At 35.2% G+C, this 19,008-nt stretch overlaps 1 protein-coding gene across 4 annotated transcripts in view; it reads right to left on the bottom strand.

The window, feature by feature from the left end:
• The window catches only part of Usp25 (ubiquitin specific peptidase 25), a 107,532-nt gene that overhangs the window by 3,301 nt on the left and 85,223 nt on the right, over positions 1 to 19,008 (bottom strand). For 2 of the 4 annotated variants that reach the window (XM_031364277.1, XM_031364278.1), the window contains 5 exons: positions 15,108 to 15,221; positions 13,067 to 13,162; positions 4,804 to 4,982; positions 3,673 to 3,751; positions 1,827 to 1,906 (listed from right to left, as the gene is read on the bottom strand). In XM_031364277.1, the coding sequence (XP_031220137.1) occupies positions 1,827 to 1,906; positions 3,673 to 3,751; positions 4,804 to 4,982; positions 13,067 to 13,162; positions 15,108 to 15,221 (548 nt within the window). The remainder of the gene's footprint in view (positions 1 to 1,826; positions 1,907 to 3,672; positions 3,752 to 4,803; positions 4,983 to 13,066; positions 13,163 to 15,107; positions 15,222 to 19,008) is intronic. The other 2 variants (XM_031364280.1, XM_031364279.1) reach the window with 1 other exon arrangement.

Genomic DNA, 19,008 nt, shown 5'->3' with positions numbered 1-19,008 from the left:
TATTTTCCTATAAAATGATTATTTTTGTTTACTTTATACTTACAGGGATCATTTGGCCCATGCAGTGACTATGTAAGTCAGGTTTTTGTATGAAGAGAAAAATTTCTGGCCACTGACAAAAACATAAAAGAAAAATGCCCAAAGGAGATGGTGGGTGGAAAGCAGAAAACGTACTTCCAATTTAGAAACTTACTAGGACAAATTAAGAAGGATTAAACTGGGAAGGGAAGGTGAGGGTAGGACAGAGGAGCTGGTGTGCGGAGGGATAAACAATGCCAAAGACCTTTGTAAAAAGATATATAGATGCATACTATACAAGCTTAATACATATATGCATGCATGTATACATACATAGATACATACATAGATACAGCTACACACACACACACACACACACACACCTTAAAACAGAGTTACACTATAACAGGTCAACGGTGCCTCTATATACACCAGAAGACAGTAAATAACAAGCCGAGTGCCCTGCCTGAGTTACTTCTTTTGGAACTGTTGGCCACTGAGGTTTCCACAGACCCCTTGGACAGATTGACAGTTACCTCCTAGAAATAAGTGCCCACTTGTCATTAAAGATATACCATTGCCTTAGTGGGAATTCCTACAGTTTATCAATATAAATGAAGAAGTAGGTCAGTAGTCATTTTGTTTGGCTTCAGTAAGACACTGCACTGAAAATAATGTAGTCTCTTAAAAATTACTAGGTTAAGTATTTTGATACTAAGTTAGAAATTAAATAGTATATGGAGAAGTCAATATAAACTAGCAAATAGCAGAAATGAAAAATATATAAAATGTTTTCATAATAAGAGATAAAATATTGATTTTTTATTTTATTTATTTTAGATGACTATTTGTATTATATAAAAGAAAGGGTATGAATTTGGGTGGGTGGGAGAGAGTGGAGGAGGGGAACTAATAATTATATTAAAAATCTATTTTCAATTAAAAAAGAAGAAAGTTAAAATAACAAGTTTATACATAAATTTTAAAATTATCTTCAATTTAAAATGTATCATTTAGAAGTTTCTCCAGAAGAACTTGTTGTTTGTGGGTGTGCAGTGGGATTAAGCCTTAGGCCTGCACATCCTAGGCAAGGCCACTATCACCAAGTACCTTCCACCACAGGTACTCCTTTCATGGTCCCTGGGGATACAGACGAAGACAAAGGCTGGCCTCTGATGTAAGTCAACTTCCATGAAGAAGAATATACTAACTCTGATGACCAGGGGCATCTTAGGGAAATGAACTAGTTATATGCTGGGCCCCTTTGTTTCCCATATTTTATGGATGAGTTTCATACAAAACTTTCAGTTATAGTCCATTAGGCTCTCATAGGCATATCCAAAGTCATGGTCACAATAAACAATGTTTTAACTCAGCCCTGGTCAAGTCAGTAGTCAAGGAAAAATAAAAATAAAAATAAAACCAGAAAAGAATAAACATAAGTGCTTGTGGCAACTTGGTGGGGCAGAGTTACAGAGGTCAGGAAAGGAGATGGGAGAGGATGGGGGTCAATATGATTATGAACATGTAATATGTACATGTATGAAACTTTAATTAAACAAAAAAAGAAACTATAAAAAACAGAAATATAAATGCCAACTTTTTGGATTTAGAGTAAAAACAAAAAACATTTTATAGTGAGGGTATTTAATATTGTATTAAATTTGCAGTATTCTATCATTTAAAGTAGTTTTGAGCTAAAACTTTCATTAAAGTGTATTATATATGTTTTGCATCAGATGTGAATTAGTGAATAGAATTAATAATAAGAACAAATATTTTTTGTATATTTGTCCTTTCTGTCTTACCTTTCTCTCTGAAAGTTTTCTAGTCCAATTATGAGATACATAGTAGTTTCTCTGAATTTCTTATAATCTGCATGCCACTCCTGCATATAAAAATATTTAAAATGAAAAGCATAAAACTATAGTAATATAAAACAATGCATTGTTCTGATATTTATGCAGATGAAGAGAAATGAATTTAAGACTTAAATAACGTGGATAGCCTACTATATTTTAGTATAATAATTATAAATATAATAATTATAGTAATAATAATCATATTTATAAGGCATTTAGTCATGGGTGAGAAATTAATATTACCAGAAGATTAAGAATATAAGATATAAAATAAAAAAATGGTAGGATGACCAAATGGTTACTTTTTTGTTCCTATAAAACATTCTTCAGTATAAAATTTACTAATATTAGAATAGTACAGACAGGAATATTCTACTGATGCAGTGCTGTCCAGAGCTCAAACTTGTTGCTTGATATAGAACTTTAAGGAAATAAAAAATGTCCTAGTTCTCTTATTTATTATTATTAACTATGGGGTTATTTTAAATGTGTTGCCTAGTGCTCTGTTGACATGGGGTGAAAAGCCAGCCTCCTTACTCCACAAGCAAGAGTAGGCAGGGATACTGAGGTCAAACAATAGCAATGACAAAACCTCCTATTTTTTAAAAAAAATGTTTAATAAAAGTTAGTTCATAAATAAAAAAATTAATATAGGTTTATCTGCAGGAAGTTCCACCAAAACTTGTAAACTCGCTCAGGCTCCATCCTGAGGAGCACACGGACAGGAGAGGACGCTCTCTACAAGGCCCTGTACTCCACATACAAGTTTAATTCTTTCAAGTCATAATTTTGTTACTATTAGTTGATATTCATAAAAAGGTAAAATTCTACAAGATCATGTGACCTATTCTGGAGTTGCCTTAGAAACTCTAAGCAGCGACATTAAAAGTAAATAAGACCAAAGAGTAATGAGAGACATACATAAAAGTAACTTTTTCAAACTTAATTTTATAAGCATAAATAGATACTATATTTTCAATTTGGTCAGTTAAAATATATATTCAATCCAATATTAATAAAGGATTTTGTGTACACACCCGGACAAATCTCACAAGCCATGATGTGTGTGTGCATGTGCATACTCATAGACAGCGCTGTCTGAGGATCACAACTTCAGATGGCACTCGATGGCTAGCATGTTTGTCTAGCATCTCTCTAGCATATATGATGGGAAAGTAGGAAACATAGCAAATGATCAGTGTAAATAGAATGGCAGTTAAACTTGTAGGTCTGCTCTGCTGTCTGAGAGCTGGAAATTCCTACCTGTGAAACCTTCAGCCAATTCCCCTCCGATCCCTGTGCTTCATGTGTTCATGCACAGACCAGTAATATCAAAACAAATAATAAATAAAAAGCATGTACCACCACATCTGGCTGTTTTTAAACATTTTCATAAAAAAGCATTTGTGTGTGTGTGTGTGTGTGTGTTGGCTGCCCAGAGTAATTGTGTGGGGGTGAGAGGAGCACTCTGTGCCATTGTCCCGTGGAATTAGAGGCTAATATCTGGATTAAATCAGTCAATACACCTGTAGTACTTAGAAGAAAGTTCAGTAGGCTCTTCATAAATCTTTGCAATTTCAACATTAATGCAATAAATTGCACTTATCAAGCTAGAAAAACTATCTGTAGAAGTAATTGAAAACTAGTTTATGGAATACAAGAGCACTTATAAACATAAAAACCAAAGGTGTTCTTTAAAACATTCTAGCCATTTAAAACATTTAGTTTTATTTTCTGTTATGACGTATGGAATGTGTCAACTAGAGGTCAATATTTCCCAAACGCACATTACCTCATATTCTTCCAAGTTTATTTCTTCTGGTTTGATCATTTCCAGTTTGGCTTGGGCAACTTTCATTATGTTGTGACACCTTCAAATATAAGAAAGGCATTTCTAAATCAAAAACAAAATCCATAAGAACCATAAAAGCATGTTGCATAAAACTAAATTACCAAACACATAAAAACAAAATCTCCACAAGTGCCAGTGGGATGGAGCCGAGGTTTGATGGCCTGATCAGAGTCAATAGCAGATCTCACAATGGCCTAGAGTGGCCCTCTACCCTTCACATGTATACAATGGGAGGCATGTCTGACCCCTTGACCACCCCAACAACACACACAAATAACTTCACACATACACCATGGCAAGCATGCCTTACCTCTAACACCCAACAATGCACACAAAATATGAACAAATTTTTTAAAGAATTTAAAAAAAGTTGAATACAGTGGTACATGCCTTTAATTCTAGCACTCAGAAATCAGATTTAAGAACTCTGTGAGTTTAAGACCATCCTGGTCTATACACTAAGTTCCAAAAGGCAATCATGGTAATAAAGTGTTTCAAAAAAAAGGACCGTAGGTGAAAAAAATTAACTATTTTATGTCATCTTTTATATCAAAGCATTATCAGTGCCTATTTTCTGTATACATGACTGGACTTTCTTCATGGATTGTCACAGAGAGTCAAACTCACCTCCAGGTTCCAGTGGCTACTAGGAATATATGGGAGATGCTTGGGTCTTTATAATCCCAGGGACTGGCTTCTCTCAGTATTGGTTAGAGTTGTTGCTGTATCTGATAAGCCACCTGGAAGCCTGACAATAAAATTACCTAGCCTAAAATTCCCACAGTATAGATGTTGAAAAATCCCATTTTCTTCCATAGAAGAGTGATTTCTTTACTCGTAATTTGAGTTATCCAAATTACTTTTAAGTAAAACTTTAAAAGGGCATAGCTAGAAATTTTAGAGAAATGAAAAAGTAAACACTCAAATTAATGTGAGATAGGTTTGTGCTATATTTGTTAGTTTTTGTACACACAGAAGACTTATACTTGAGATTAGCAAAACCAAACCAAACAAAACCAGAATAAGAAAAGTATGAACACATGAAGTAGATGCTTTGTGTTTTTATATTACCTTTCATCAAAACTCAAATTTCTATCCCCAAATTGTTCGAGTAATGCTTTCTCGATGATTTTCTTTGGCGCCTGGTTCTGGATAAAGTAGACCAGGACATGATGAAGACGATAATCTGTTTCTGGTGGGGTATCTTCTTGGGCCAACTTAACCAACCTTGAATACTCTAATTTAATTGCCTAGAAAACAAAACAAGAGCAACGATTTTTATTAATTATTACAAAGTTCTTCACTGTTTTAATGGTAATTATTTAAATGTTCATTTTTACCTTTTAATGTATAAGTCAGCTGGTTCATTTAAGTGTCCCCAAATTCCATACTTTCAAAGAATTTTCTGAATGAACAACTACATAGGACCTTTATCATCCCATCATCTTACTAATGTGCTTATGTTTCTACACATGGAAGTCATGACACAGTGTATCTGCATATGTTGTGGATCACTTTGTGAAATGCAAGCTTTTGTGCCAGAGCTTCGTCAGTCTGTCTTAGGACATCACTAGATGTGCTGTGCTGTTCGCCACCTGTGTGCATTTGCCAAACTAGATTACATATCACAGTTCCAGAGGAGTTGAACATTCCTAGAAAACCCAGACCTGGACACGAAAGTGTGGCTCTTGCGAGCAGTTACACTAATACAACTATTTCACCAGCGGTCTCAGTAAGGTGCTTGGGTCCTAGTCACCTCAAGTGACTATGACTGCTACGACGGTATTTAGATTTTTTGACTATAGTAATAGTGATGATACATGTTGTAGTATCAATTGTTTCTTTTGCCATAAAATGTTTCAAAATTGAGAACTACTAGTACAAAATATTAATATATCCTTCCACATATGAGCACAATCTAGATGATATATAACTATGACTATTTGTAGAGTTATATATCAAATACTGCTAAATTAATCACACAAAGTCCACATGATTAAAAATAATACCTTCAAATTTTCTTTTTGTTTTTGTATTTAAGTTCTAGCTCTGCTAACCATAAAATACTTTAAGTTGCATGTAATACACATTACAAAAATTTCATTCAGTTAACAAGGTTTATTAGTTTCTTCCCTTCACATTCTTTTTGTGTATAACTTCAAGTAATCCTACAAGCTAGGTTGTTACATTTTTTGAAGAAAACAACAAAAACATATATTGAAATAATTTTATTTATGGTAAATAATACTTAAGGTTAGTCAGTCCCTTCTATACAACAAAGTATCACAAATAGAAGATGATGTTCATTTTTATAGTGATAAAATTTTCCAAAATACTTTTCCTATAGGGAAAAATGACTTTCCCCCTCCAGGCATACTGTCAAGTCTTATTGCTGTACTTAAAGATCATGATAAAAATAAAATGTATTTTGACATTTAAGATTATCAGGGTTGCTGCCCATTTAAATAGCACATGTAAAGTTTTCACAATCATTTCTTATAAAAATCTTATTTTTAAATTTTTGGTGAGAAGAGCTACACATATTTTAAAAACCAATGTATTCTAAACATTAGAAAAAAGTTATATACCCTATATTCTATGTGCTATCTCCGACATTTACTCAGCGAGTCCCCTAATTTTCCAAGGTTAATCTAGTCACAACACTTTCCATTTATACTTTCTAGTTCACTGTTACTAGTTTAGTAACAGAAATGGACAAATTCCTGGGCTGTTTCTTCTAGCAGAGTTCTATATAACTGCCACTGGATTAAAGCTAACAATAAATTGCCTCAAATGAGTCTCTATCATGTTTCTAATTATATTTTTCATTATTTTGGCTGTCTATATTGAGAAATATTTTAAGATAATTACTGCAGATATTATAAGAATGTAACATATTATAATGTGAAATATTATAGTAGTCAATAAACCGGGTTGACTCTAAAAGACCCAATGTCTACATTCCAGTAATAATCATAATAAAATAAAGCCTTTGACTACAAGCTTGATAAGGTGTTACTAAACAAATGAATTTCTTACCATTACTCTAATATTAAGAATGTTATAGTCAACATGATAAAGCCAGATATTTTCATATCATATAAACAGCTATTATGAAAGTGATGAGATACTTTTGGGAGAACAGCTTAATGCCATAATTAAGAACTACACTGAAAATTTGTTAAAAAAGCATAGGATTATAATGAGATAAATACTCTAAAATATCCTTGTTCAGCCTAACTTGCATGTACCATTTTGTAATAAAGCATTTATGCATTAAGAACAATGTAAAATATAAGCTAATTACCTAGCAAAATAATGAAACCTTATAAAAAGACATAGCAAAGGATGACAGATTAAAAAGCCATATCTGGTACCTTTTTAATAAAAATCCAATTATTAAAACATAATTTCCAACTTCATCTTAGATTAACACATGAATTTAAATTCACTAAGAGTTCAGGGAAAAAGTAACAAATTCTAAAAATCATAGAAACTGAAAAAGTTTCACAAAGTATTTTATTTATAAAAACTAAAAGTGAGCATGTGGGTTTTTTGTATAAAATGTCAAATATAGTAATGATGCATGAGGCAATATGTTCATTGCTTAGAAAAATACACCAGTAGAACACAGGGACACAAATAATCCCAGTTGCCAGTGGAGAATTATTATATGATAAAGATGGGATTTTAAATCAGTATAAAATGAAAAATGGATTAGACAAAATTCTTCGGAAGTGTTAGATATTTTTCCATTTTATAGGAACTGGAAATCCTATAATCTAGGTCAAGGTTGAAAGCAAGAAATCATAGGAATAAATGATTTCAGTAGTTCTAGAAGCAGTCATAAAGACTTCTTAAATTTGTATAAAAGGTACTTATTAAAATTCATACCACAAAGAAATAGAAAATACAGATTATAAACCACAAAATACAACTGGAAACTACTGCTGAATTATCACATCTTACTTAACATAAATAAATAAAATTTTCCACACTATAAAATGAACAAAGACAGTTATGTTAAATACCGGCAGGCAAAATGTTTCTGCAAAGACACTGATGCTTAACCAAATCAAATAGAACTGTCAATAAGTTAGAAACTAATAAAGTAAAGTCATTTGAATGTCAGTCATTTGAAAATATTTAAAATTTGCAAGCATTTTGGCTTCATAATTCTAGTCTCTTATATTTGTGTCAAGTATTTAGTGATAGAATAATGTTCATAACTGGAAATGACCCAAACATCCAGCAACAAAACTGTCAATCACATATCACAACCAACAATTTCAACTGAATTGTTTGTGACAGATACTATCTAAAGGATTCCTCCTAAATAGATTATGTATTCAATTTTATGATGTCTCAATGAAAGCACAGTGTCTGATAATTTAATATATTGTCCAGGTTGCAGAATTAAGTGAGAGAACTTGGATTAAAACTAGGCACATCGTCACAGAGACCTTACAATCTCTTCTTAACCTAGAGCAGGAATGAACCGTAGGAATGCTGAGATCCTGGTCTCATGGGCTCCTCAGTGTGTCGCAGACAGACACATCATTTTCAGGTGTGGTGTGCTCTAAAAGAATGTTTACATTCATTTTGTTAGGCCCAATGGAAAACAAAGGGAAAATAATGTAGTAAATGTATGAACTATGGCTTAGATAACTGCTCACCATACCATGGAAAAAATAAATACAGAAAAAATAAGGTGAGGAAACAGAAAGAAAACCCAACTTTAAGTTATTAATATAGTAAATAAGTTTAAGAATAGAAAAATTATAAAAATATGGGTAAGTTTAAGTAAATATACCTATCCACAGAAGGAGACGAAGGAAACAGCTGTCAGAGAAAACTATTCATAGTCTATACTTTCATGCCATGTATTAGTTGTTTAAATATCACTTTCTCTAAGAAGATTTCTAGATACCAGCTTAGTCTTTTATTTTATATAATACCTCCTTCTTTTCTTCTTTCCTTATCATACTAACTTCAATTTAATAAATGTTCACTTCCCCACTAGAAATCAAGATTAGCTCAGGAAGAAATCCAATCCAAAACTACACTAGCGGTATTCACTGGGTTTAGGGCCAGGCTTTAAAAACTGTTAAATCAATCAATCGCTTTACAATGGAATACCATTGTGTCCATACGGTATACTACAAACTACAAGTACATTCAATGATACAGAATTCTAAACATATTACTAAGACAGACACACTGAGAAGACTGACAAAGGATTCCAAGTATATAAGGCACAGTGTCACACCAACAGTGTCAACACTAGCAACAGAAGGGCATGGCTGTAATTGGTCGGTAAGATTACAAGGAGGAGACAGAGGCAAGTGATGCAGGGATACCTTGGGAGTTCTACCTTTTGGCTTGATGGGTAGTTACATGGGCAGCTTTCCCTTCTGTGATAATCTATTGAGTTGTGACCTACTACCACTGTACTTTCAAGTCATTTTATAAATTAAAAGAAGTTTGCTTTCCATATCAGAGGTAAAGAAAGGTACAGCAGTGGTAGTAGTTAACTAAGTGTAAAAGGAGGTGACCACATGGTATAGTGAGTTCCAGGACAGCCAGGGCTAAACAGAGAAAAACCAAAATATATATATATATTATTTCATAATACAGAAGTTCACTTATCTCACAAACCCCTAAGGATACTACTGTAAGAGCTACAGACAACAGTTTCGATTAAAAAAAAAATGTTTTGTCTTTCAAGGAAAATCAAAAGCAACTCTCAGAATAATAATCACCGTATGGTTTTTTGTTGCTTCCAGCATGTACAAATACTTACCAACAACCCAGTCCTTTACAACTGTTCTTTGATTTTTATCCCTCTTTGATTCTAATTTTCTCATTGGAGCAATTTTAATTTGCCTTTTTGGGGAATATTCTCTTTAAACCATTTTACTTAAAGATTTTATACTTAAAATGGAAACCAGTCTTATCAGAAGAAGACAACTTGAGAATACCTTAGCCCCCACTGCCTGCCTATGAACTCTTTCATACCACATACCTATAGTAGAATCCTTTGTGGGAAGGCCTTTGTGTGACTTTCTAAGTCAAGGTTAAACCATACCAGTTCACTTACTCAAGCCTGTCCTGCATTCTTCTATTTCTTGTAAGGTGACATTCCCACAAGATAATTTCCTATGGTAGTTCATAAGGTTATCACTGGCAATCAAATATATCATTTGAACACTAATGTGTGTGGTAAGATGTCTCCCCAGATAAAGACACTTGTGTGGCAAGCCTGACATGGTGGATTCCATTCACAGAGCCCACATAAAGGCAAAAGGAGAGAACAGACTCCATAAAGTTGACTTCTGACCTCTCCATGTGAGTTGAGGTGTGTGTACCCCCCTACATGCATTATAACAATAAATAACATAAGAATTGGTCTGATCATAGACACATTAATAAGTATAGCTGACTGCTGGACAGTGGTGGTGCACACCTTTAATCCCAGCACTTGGGAGGCAGAGACAGGTGGATTTTTGAGTTTTAGGCCAGCCTGGTCTACAGAGTTAGTTCCAGGACAGCCAGGGCTACACAGAGAAACCCTGTCTTGAAAAGCCAATAATAATAATAATAATAATAATAATAATAATAATGATAATAATAATAATAATAATAATAATAATAATAGGTATAGCTGAAAGTACTTAATCAGGCTCAGAGTTAAAAAAAAAAATTTCTCTCACAATCAAAAAGTTCCATGAAGTCAACTTAAGGTTTTTCTGATAATGTTAAGATACAGAGAAAAACACTTTTCCTGTCAAGTTATTATATATTGGGCACTGAAAAGAATAAAATGTAGAGTATACAGTTCAAGGAACACAGGTAGGAAAGAGAAGCCATCATATGCAATAATGTTTTCATCCTTAAAAGTGACGTGTGCACACAGAGCTGATGAAGAGGAATACCAGGGAATTGTAGAGAGGTGGATTTATGAGAAGGAGACCCCAGAGGAATTCTAAATGTAATAAAGGTCACAGGCTCACATGTTAATAGCCACTAATGAGGCTTCAAACTGCCAGTTTTCTGTAATGAATCTTGAAAATTCTTACTAATCTGGGATTTATCAAAGATTATTATGTGTGGTATTTACTATATTTTAAAAGGCACATTTATTGTATTTTAAAAGGTAGAACATATCTAACGATCTATCTAACCAATCCCTGTTTCAGAATCTCACTTCTCATTCTCTTTATAAGCTGTTCCTTTCCTTGTACACAAGCACCTGGTACTCGAGGAGGTGAGGAATAAATAGATGAAATATAGAAAATGCATCAAGCAAACACCCAAGGCAACAAAAATAACAGGTTTCAATTCAAAGACCTGTGCATGGCCAAAGTTAATCTGGGTTTATATTGCTCTGAGAATACAAAATTGTAACAGCAGGCTGGAGAGGTCTTTGTGGTTAAAAGCACTGACTGTTCTTCCAGAGGACCTGGGTTCAATTCCCAGCACCCACATACATGATGGGTCACAACCATCTGTAACATTCCTGTTCCAAGAGAATCTGGTGTCCTCTTCTGGCCTCTGTGGGCACTGAATGAAAGCTGTAATGGAAGCAATGCAATGTAACAGAAATGTAGCCAGAACATCTAGTGACAGAAAATAAAAATTAAAAAACATTTAAAATTGGTAAAAAGAAAGAAAGACTAAAGCAACTGGCAGAGGGAGGAACTGATGTAAATACAGAAAACTACACTAAAACAGAAAAAATTAAGTGTATATGGGGGTGGCAATTAGAAGGAAATGAAAGGACAAATGGAAGGAAATAATACCATCTATAGTTTCAGCCACCCATAAGGAATACAGCCTGCAACACATGCAAAGTCTACTCAAATCTCCTTTCTCTGCGTTTTTCTGGTGGCCTTGTCATCTCTCTTTTTTTTTTAAAGTAGAGATTTTTTTAAAAATTTTTGCATTAGATCTTAAAAGGCTGACCAATTTGTCCTTTATCCATAGTGACAGAAGGTTACAACTTAACACTTCAAGCTGGATATTCAAAAAGGCCAGAGAATATCAGTAAAATTGACAAATTCTAACAAATCCATAAGGACTTATTGAAAAGGCAAATTAGTAAACTGCTTCTGTTCTATACACTGCTCAAAGGGTCTGCCTTCTCAGGAAGAGAGTGGGTGGTGACAATGTATAGGTGATGACAACGTTGTAAGTGATGATAACGTATAGGTGGTGACAACGTGTAGGTGATGACAATGTATAGGTGATGACAACGTATAGGTAATGACAACGTATAGGTGATGACAGTGTATAGGTGATGACAACGTATAGGTGATGACAACGTATAGGTGATGACAACGTATAGGTGATGACAATGTATAGGTGATGACAGTGTATAGGTGATGACAACGTATAGATGATGACAATGGATAGGTGATGACAATGGATAGGTGATGACAACGTATAGGTGATGACAACGTATAGGTGATGACAACGTGTAGGTGATGACAATGTATAGGTGATGACAACGTATAGGTAATGACAACATATAGGTGATGACAACGTATAGGTGATGACAATGTATAGGTGATGACAACGTATAGGTGATGACAATGGATAGGTGATGACAATGTATAGGTGATGACAACGTATAGGTGATGACAACGTATAGGTGGTGACAACGTATAGAAAATGAAGGGAAAACTATTGGTGTGTGTGTGTGTACACACGTGCACACACGAGGTCTTTTGATAAATCTCAAAAAGTAATGCCTTGCACATGGTGCTTCCGTGTTTTGAATGAAAAGGACACACAACAAGGCTCTGGAGAGCGCACACACTTAAAAGGGAATTTGTGAGATGGGGAAAGGAATCAACTGGACAGTCTCCTATTTCTGGAGTTGAGAATATTTAAAATTCATAATAGATGAAAAACAAGGAAGATGAAGCAAAACATAAGAACTGAATCAATAATTTTGAGAAACAGAATTGGTTTAGTGTTAACAGGAAAATTAAAGGGAACATATTGCAAAACTGACCCGCACTCTGACCTCTACGCAGGAAATAATTGGTGACCACAGTCCCTGTTCCTGCACTCCAATACCCTTAATCTCTTGATTACATTACTAGCAATGAGGGAGAGAAACACTACTGCAGTAACTTAGGTGAAATATTCTCACTTTTTGAATTATTTGCATTAAAAAAGAAAAATGAATGTTGGATTCTTATACACAAGCAGCTCCCAGAACAGCAGATTGCCATACTTCAGATAGGAAAATGGAAATTTATTTAAAGAGATGAGGTGCTACAAGCCATTACATTTCTTAAAAAAACAATGAAAGTGTTACTAGTACCTTAAAGAACCCTGCTTCAGGGCCACACCTGTCATACACACTCCTGGATTTCCCTATTGCCATGATAATACCTTGCATACTGGGTGTCATCATGATCTGCCACAGAGATTGAAAGGAAGCGGTTCTGAATGGTTAACAGGAAAATGCAGAACAAAAGCCAAAAACCTCTAACAAAATGAAGCAAGCTGTTTACATGCAACGTAAAAGCCTTTTGTTCTCTACTGCTTATGAATCAAATGGTGCATTTATAAAAGAGCAAATGCTTTCTGATGTACAAGTGAAAGCAACATTCAGTCATTTGTGCAGTGGCCCAGCTGGCTTACAGGATGCCCCTGTCTGTACAAAGAACAGAAAGCATTCTCTCTAAAGTACAGAATTGTAAGAAGGCACCCCCTTCTGGACAAAGCAGAAAATGAATACTTCTCCAACAGAACCATTTCAAAAGGGCACCAATGCTTGGTAAATAAATGAATAGTTTGTACATTTGCTCAAGGAGTGCTGAGCCTCTGAAAGCTCCAGTTGGATCTCACTCCTGCTCCCAGGCTAGGAACCTTCATACAACTGTGCAACCGGTGTATCTGTAAGCAAACCAAGAGTCTCAAGGCACATGCACTGTTAGGCAAGGATGGCAACAGAGTACATCAAAACATACAGGTCTAAGGGCAGAAACTTTCTCTCCAAAGGTAGTATTGAGTGAGTAATCACAATTCTTTTGCAAATGCCCAAACCAGCTCACACTGAAAACAAGCAATTTGGTACTTCATAATAAATAAGTGCTTTCATTAAATTGGATCAGTTTGTATGAGAGCAAACACGGAACAACGTAATGCAGCATCACACATACTGTATACAGTACTCAAGCCCTAGTTTCAAAATGGTTCATTCTTGGCTGCTTGTCTTTCCAATGTCTTAGAAATAAGTAGCATGACACTGTCTCACTGCAGTTGAGAGTCTGTGGTTACTCCCTCACATTCCCTGAAACTATCACTCATACTTTACTCTGGATCATAATGGAGGGTTGCACCTGTCCACAATTCATTGCCTGCTTATGCTAGTCCTCTGTTCAGTCCCTCTCTTTCAAATGTAGTTTTTCAGTAGACATGATTTTACACATGGGCACAGTGATACTATTGTCTTTAGAATACTATTAAGCTTGATGATTAATTTTTATATAATCATAATTAAAACTCAGGAATAAAATTTGCAGGAATAAAATATATTTCACATGCATTCAGTTCTTATCCAAAGATACAAACACTAAGAAGGTGTGGCACCTCTCTGACCATAAATCACCCCTAGCTTCCCCATCTCCTACTGTCAATATGCAAAAACTGCTTATCTGTCCTCTCTCAAACACAGAAAAGAGCCACTTAAAGAATTTCAAGGGAAAAAATACAAACAAAGGAATGATAATAATCTGATGGAGCAAAATATCTCAGTTCTCAGAAAAGAACTTTATCATGAGAAAGAAAAAAGCTGGAGGCAGGAGGAACAACTAGGTAGCTGAGACAACCAGAAGAGGAGGAAGGTGGGGGTGCCCATGGAGAAGAAGGCACTGCCAGGCAGTCAGTGATGCCCACCAGGCATCCTGCTTGTTGTTACAGCAGGAGTCTATAGCAGCAAAACTATCAATTACCCATCTTGTAGTCATTCTGTAGGGCTTTCTGATGGGAGGGAATGATGGGCAAAGTATAAAGTAAATTATACAAGTAATTTGGCAGTATGCTAGAAAAATATCAATTATTTTTAAATGCAGAATGGACATTATATAATTAAACAAATCTTACTCTAATTATCAGCCTGAGAGTAAACTGATTAAAAAAAAAATCTTTCTTTTCACTATTCTCTAAGCTTACTGCTTTCATCTTATATTTAATATCCAAGTTCTGTTAGTAACTGGCAAGGTTTCACACCATAAGAGGCAAAGCTGTATGTTATGCAGCAACAGACATTAAGTGTGTGGGTACAGGCATGTCTACGGTGCTTGCACATATGGGCAAAGGGTGAGAGTGAATCGTGCAGAGCACTGCAACCAAAGTACCTCGTCATCATACCCTCCCTCTTTTGACTCAATCATAACTTCTCCTACGTGAGGAATGTCCACCTCTACAACTCGCTGGCTAGAAGGTGCTTGGCTTGTGGTATTCCCAGGTTTCTGCGGAAGGAAATCATTGGTAAGCAGATTAGAAAGACAACAATGGAAGCATTCTCTTTCCATGCAGAGGCTTACATTTTCTTCCTATACTATCTCTATTCACTGCGTATAAAATGAAACCACTTAAAAGTGAACATTAGAGGCAGGTCTACTAATCAAATTGTAATACAAAACTCTCGCCTTTCTCTTTGCACTCCAGATCCTTCAGGCGCTTTCTACCAAACAGTTTAGACTTAAGGTATTTAAAAATAATACAGACCAGAGTCACACTGAGCGGTACTGTCTGAGGCAGACAAACAGTCCTAGGTACTCCAGAAACCCTTGCTGTAATTCTACAAAGATAAGATTATGACCTACTCTAATCCCAGCAGTTTGCAAGGGGAAAGCCTTCACATAGTTTTGTTTAACCACCAGGCTTAGAACTTGAACGGCCTCCATTTCTTAGTCAGCAGATGGCAAAAGCGTATGGAGCATTTGGACAGCTTGCTTCAGTCATTGCAATGTATACCAGAACTTTCTTAATCAAAAATAGACGTGAATTCAAACGGAAAATATGAATAAAAACATTTACAAATTTTATTCCTATTTGAAGTATAGGTGAATTTTAATGTTGTACACATTTTTTTTCCGTTCTAGAAATACATATCCAAATACACTTCAACAATGAAAACACAAATAATGGTCAAGAATAGTATTTCTTCTTTTAAAAGAATGGTTTATCTTAAAATGCTATTTTGTAACACATTTAGGGTGCTCTACTTATCTGAATTTTTATCATTTACAAAGGAAATAGCCACCCTGCACTATTGGTGTGATCATGAGCTATATTTAAGTATCCTGTGTCTAACAGTGTTAAAAATGGTAGATATTGCAAAATCATTAAATAAATTTATACTATAATTTTAAACCAATGCTACCATCACATATATTTTATAGAGATGAATTTGCTGTAATTAAGAATTGTTAATATACTTCTAGCATTTGAGACATTGTGCAAGCTCTCCATTAATAGAAGTGAAACGTAAGCTAGTAAGTTACAATCCATGATGGGATGATTTACTAGCAACCCAATGTATCATTTTAGAGAAAGAAGGGGGGCCTGGAGACATGGCTCCTTGATAAAGAGCACACCTGTTCTTGCAGAGAAACTGAGTTCAATTTCCAGCACCCACATCAGGTATCTCACACTAACCTCTAACTCCAACTCAAAGGGATCTAATGCCCTTTTCTGGATTCCATAGGCACTTGCCCTCACATGAGCACAAACCTACATGCAAAGATTCACATACATATAATTAAAGTGAAATGAAAAAGAAAAGCTTCAAGAAAATAGCTACAGGAAACCTGTAAAAGAACTGTGAGGGGTGGGAGAACTTGAGTTAACAATAATAAGCCCTTTTTGCTAATGTTCAGTTTCAAAAGAAAAATGTTCATGCTGGGAATCCCGGAAGGAAAGAGGTTCTATCAGTACAACAGAATTCAAGCTCACTCAGAATATTTTTCATATAAACTAGTTGAAGGTATACTGAAGTAAATCCTTATTTCTAATTTCCCATGTTTTCAAACATAGTGAATAAATTAACAGAAACTAAACAAAGGCTACAAAATTAGGAAGGTCCTTGGTTAGCATAATAGAAAAAAATTAAAATAGCCTGAAACTCACGGGCTTTATGATTTAGTAAAAATGTTTTCATAGAAGGGATTGAAAACATAAGTCACAGAACTATAGAAAGTATGTCTGACTAGATATTGAATCCAGAGGAAACAGTTTCTTTCAGAAAACTGAAGTGAGTTAATGATTTTTTTTTTGTTTTATTTTTGACATCTGGTGTCACTTTCATGTCAGCAGGGCATTGATAGGGTACCCTGTTTAATAAATATAGGGACTCTAAGAAAACTAAGACTTCTAAGAAAACTGCAAAAGGGGTAGGCCAAATTGACAGATCCTGTCCACAGGCCAGCAACTGAAGCCAGGCACAATGTTTCTTTCTTGCCAATTGGTTTCCATACTCTCAAATATCCTACAATGTTCAACTAGAAATTAATACCATTCTCGAGGAAAGCAAGCTGCCTGAGCATTTGAAGACTGCTGATACTGTCTGTGAGTCTAAGTTTTATGGGGAGTCATGCCTACTCTAGAGCTGAAATGTAAGGTGCTATGTATCTGTGAGATACCCAGGGCTGAGAAGGAACCCCAACACCAACACCCATTATAAAAATGAGAGAAAGACAGACAAAATCCTCAGCATTAACATCAGAGGCACTTCAATTTTGCAGAAAAAAAAAAAAACAAAAAACTGAAACTCAAGTAAAAAGTTTACTTAAGACTGCATTTGTAGTAAGAAATGAGATCCATACCCCAAAGACACAGAAATAGCATCTGCAGACTGACTAGTTTCTGATATATGCTAAGTACAACTGGACAAAGATCACAGGAAGTGGTTGCCAGAGTCCTAAACAACGGTCCTGCGACCAAGAGCCACAAAGCACTGAGATGGTGGAAGCTCACCACTCTTCCACAAGTCCAGACTTCTCAGGCAACAATAGAGGTGTTATTTCAGGAGAGAAGGAATGTGGAAAAGAGCCTCCCACCATAGCCTCCTTTCTCTTACCTGAGCTAATTTATAAGAAGATACCCACACCAACGAATCTGAGTCATGCAAATTTATGTGATGGCTGTGTGAATTAGAGTATTTATAATTAGCTGAACTAAGATGAAACATCATTCTCTATTGCAAATTATGATTTTGGTTTTCTGAGCCCAGCTAAGAGCATGACATATACTAGGCTTTAATAACTCAAGGTGTCAAATTATGCACAGACCAAGTTAAAATTCTATACTGGTAAGAGTCCTCTCTCCATGCCGTTTGGCTGTCTTTGTTTCTCGGGCTTTCCTCTTCCCAAGGCCCCCAAGAGCAGAATTTTCAGACCCATGAAGCAAAGTATTTACCAAGAAAAGTTTTAGAGATGTTAGCAGATGTTCTTAAATTTACTTATAGAATCAAAGACATTTGCAGAATTTATAGCCATAAAATATATTTAAATTAATTTTCATATTAAGACTGTAATCTTACTTTTCAAGCTAGAAGTAAAAGAATTTCTTATTATTTAGTTGATTACAATATAACCTGTAGAACGCCTTATTTACTGGAAATTTTGGTTAATGGGTGTTTTAAGGTAACAGGCTATTGCTGAGAACAAAATCACCTGTCAAGTACCTTTGTCATGTGAAGTACCCTATGACCTTTGCTTCTCTAGGGAGAGAATCCTCACATCCTCAAGGAGCCCCATCCAATAAGCCTGCAGGGGGCTGTTTACATTAACTACATTTACATGGGGGGCAGGTTGCAGTACAAAATTCTTGACATACTGACTCAACCCCACATCTCTGGTCAATTTGCCCTCATAAAACAAATGGAAAAGTCTACTTACAGTCAAATGATAACAATTTCTATGCAGGACACACACAAACTGCACATATTTATTTTCTATTAATGTTCTCACTTTTTGTTAAATACTTTCCATGGTACATTGACAACTGTTTCTTAACTTCTCAATTACTCCAGCATTGACATATCACAGACCAAAGGAAAAAATACTGTTGAACTTTATGCTTCTCTTTAAATTCCAAGTCAAATGAAAAAATTAGTCTGTAGTCTGAGTCTTTTTAGTCCTCTGACAGGAAGCTTAAGAGAATTTTATTTAAAATCATACACGCTGAGGAAATGACATCCACACACCCAGAGCATGCTCATAGCCAAACCAGTGTCCCCAGACTCCCAGGCAG

This window comes from Mastomys coucha, unplaced genomic scaffold (assembly GCF_008632895.1).
Source record: "Mastomys coucha isolate ucsf_1 unplaced genomic scaffold, UCSF_Mcou_1 pScaffold12, whole genome shotgun sequence".
Lineage (NCBI taxonomy): Eukaryota > Metazoa > Chordata > Mammalia > Rodentia > Muridae > Mastomys > Mastomys coucha.
This window is presented reverse-complemented; position numbering and strand designations above follow the sequence as displayed.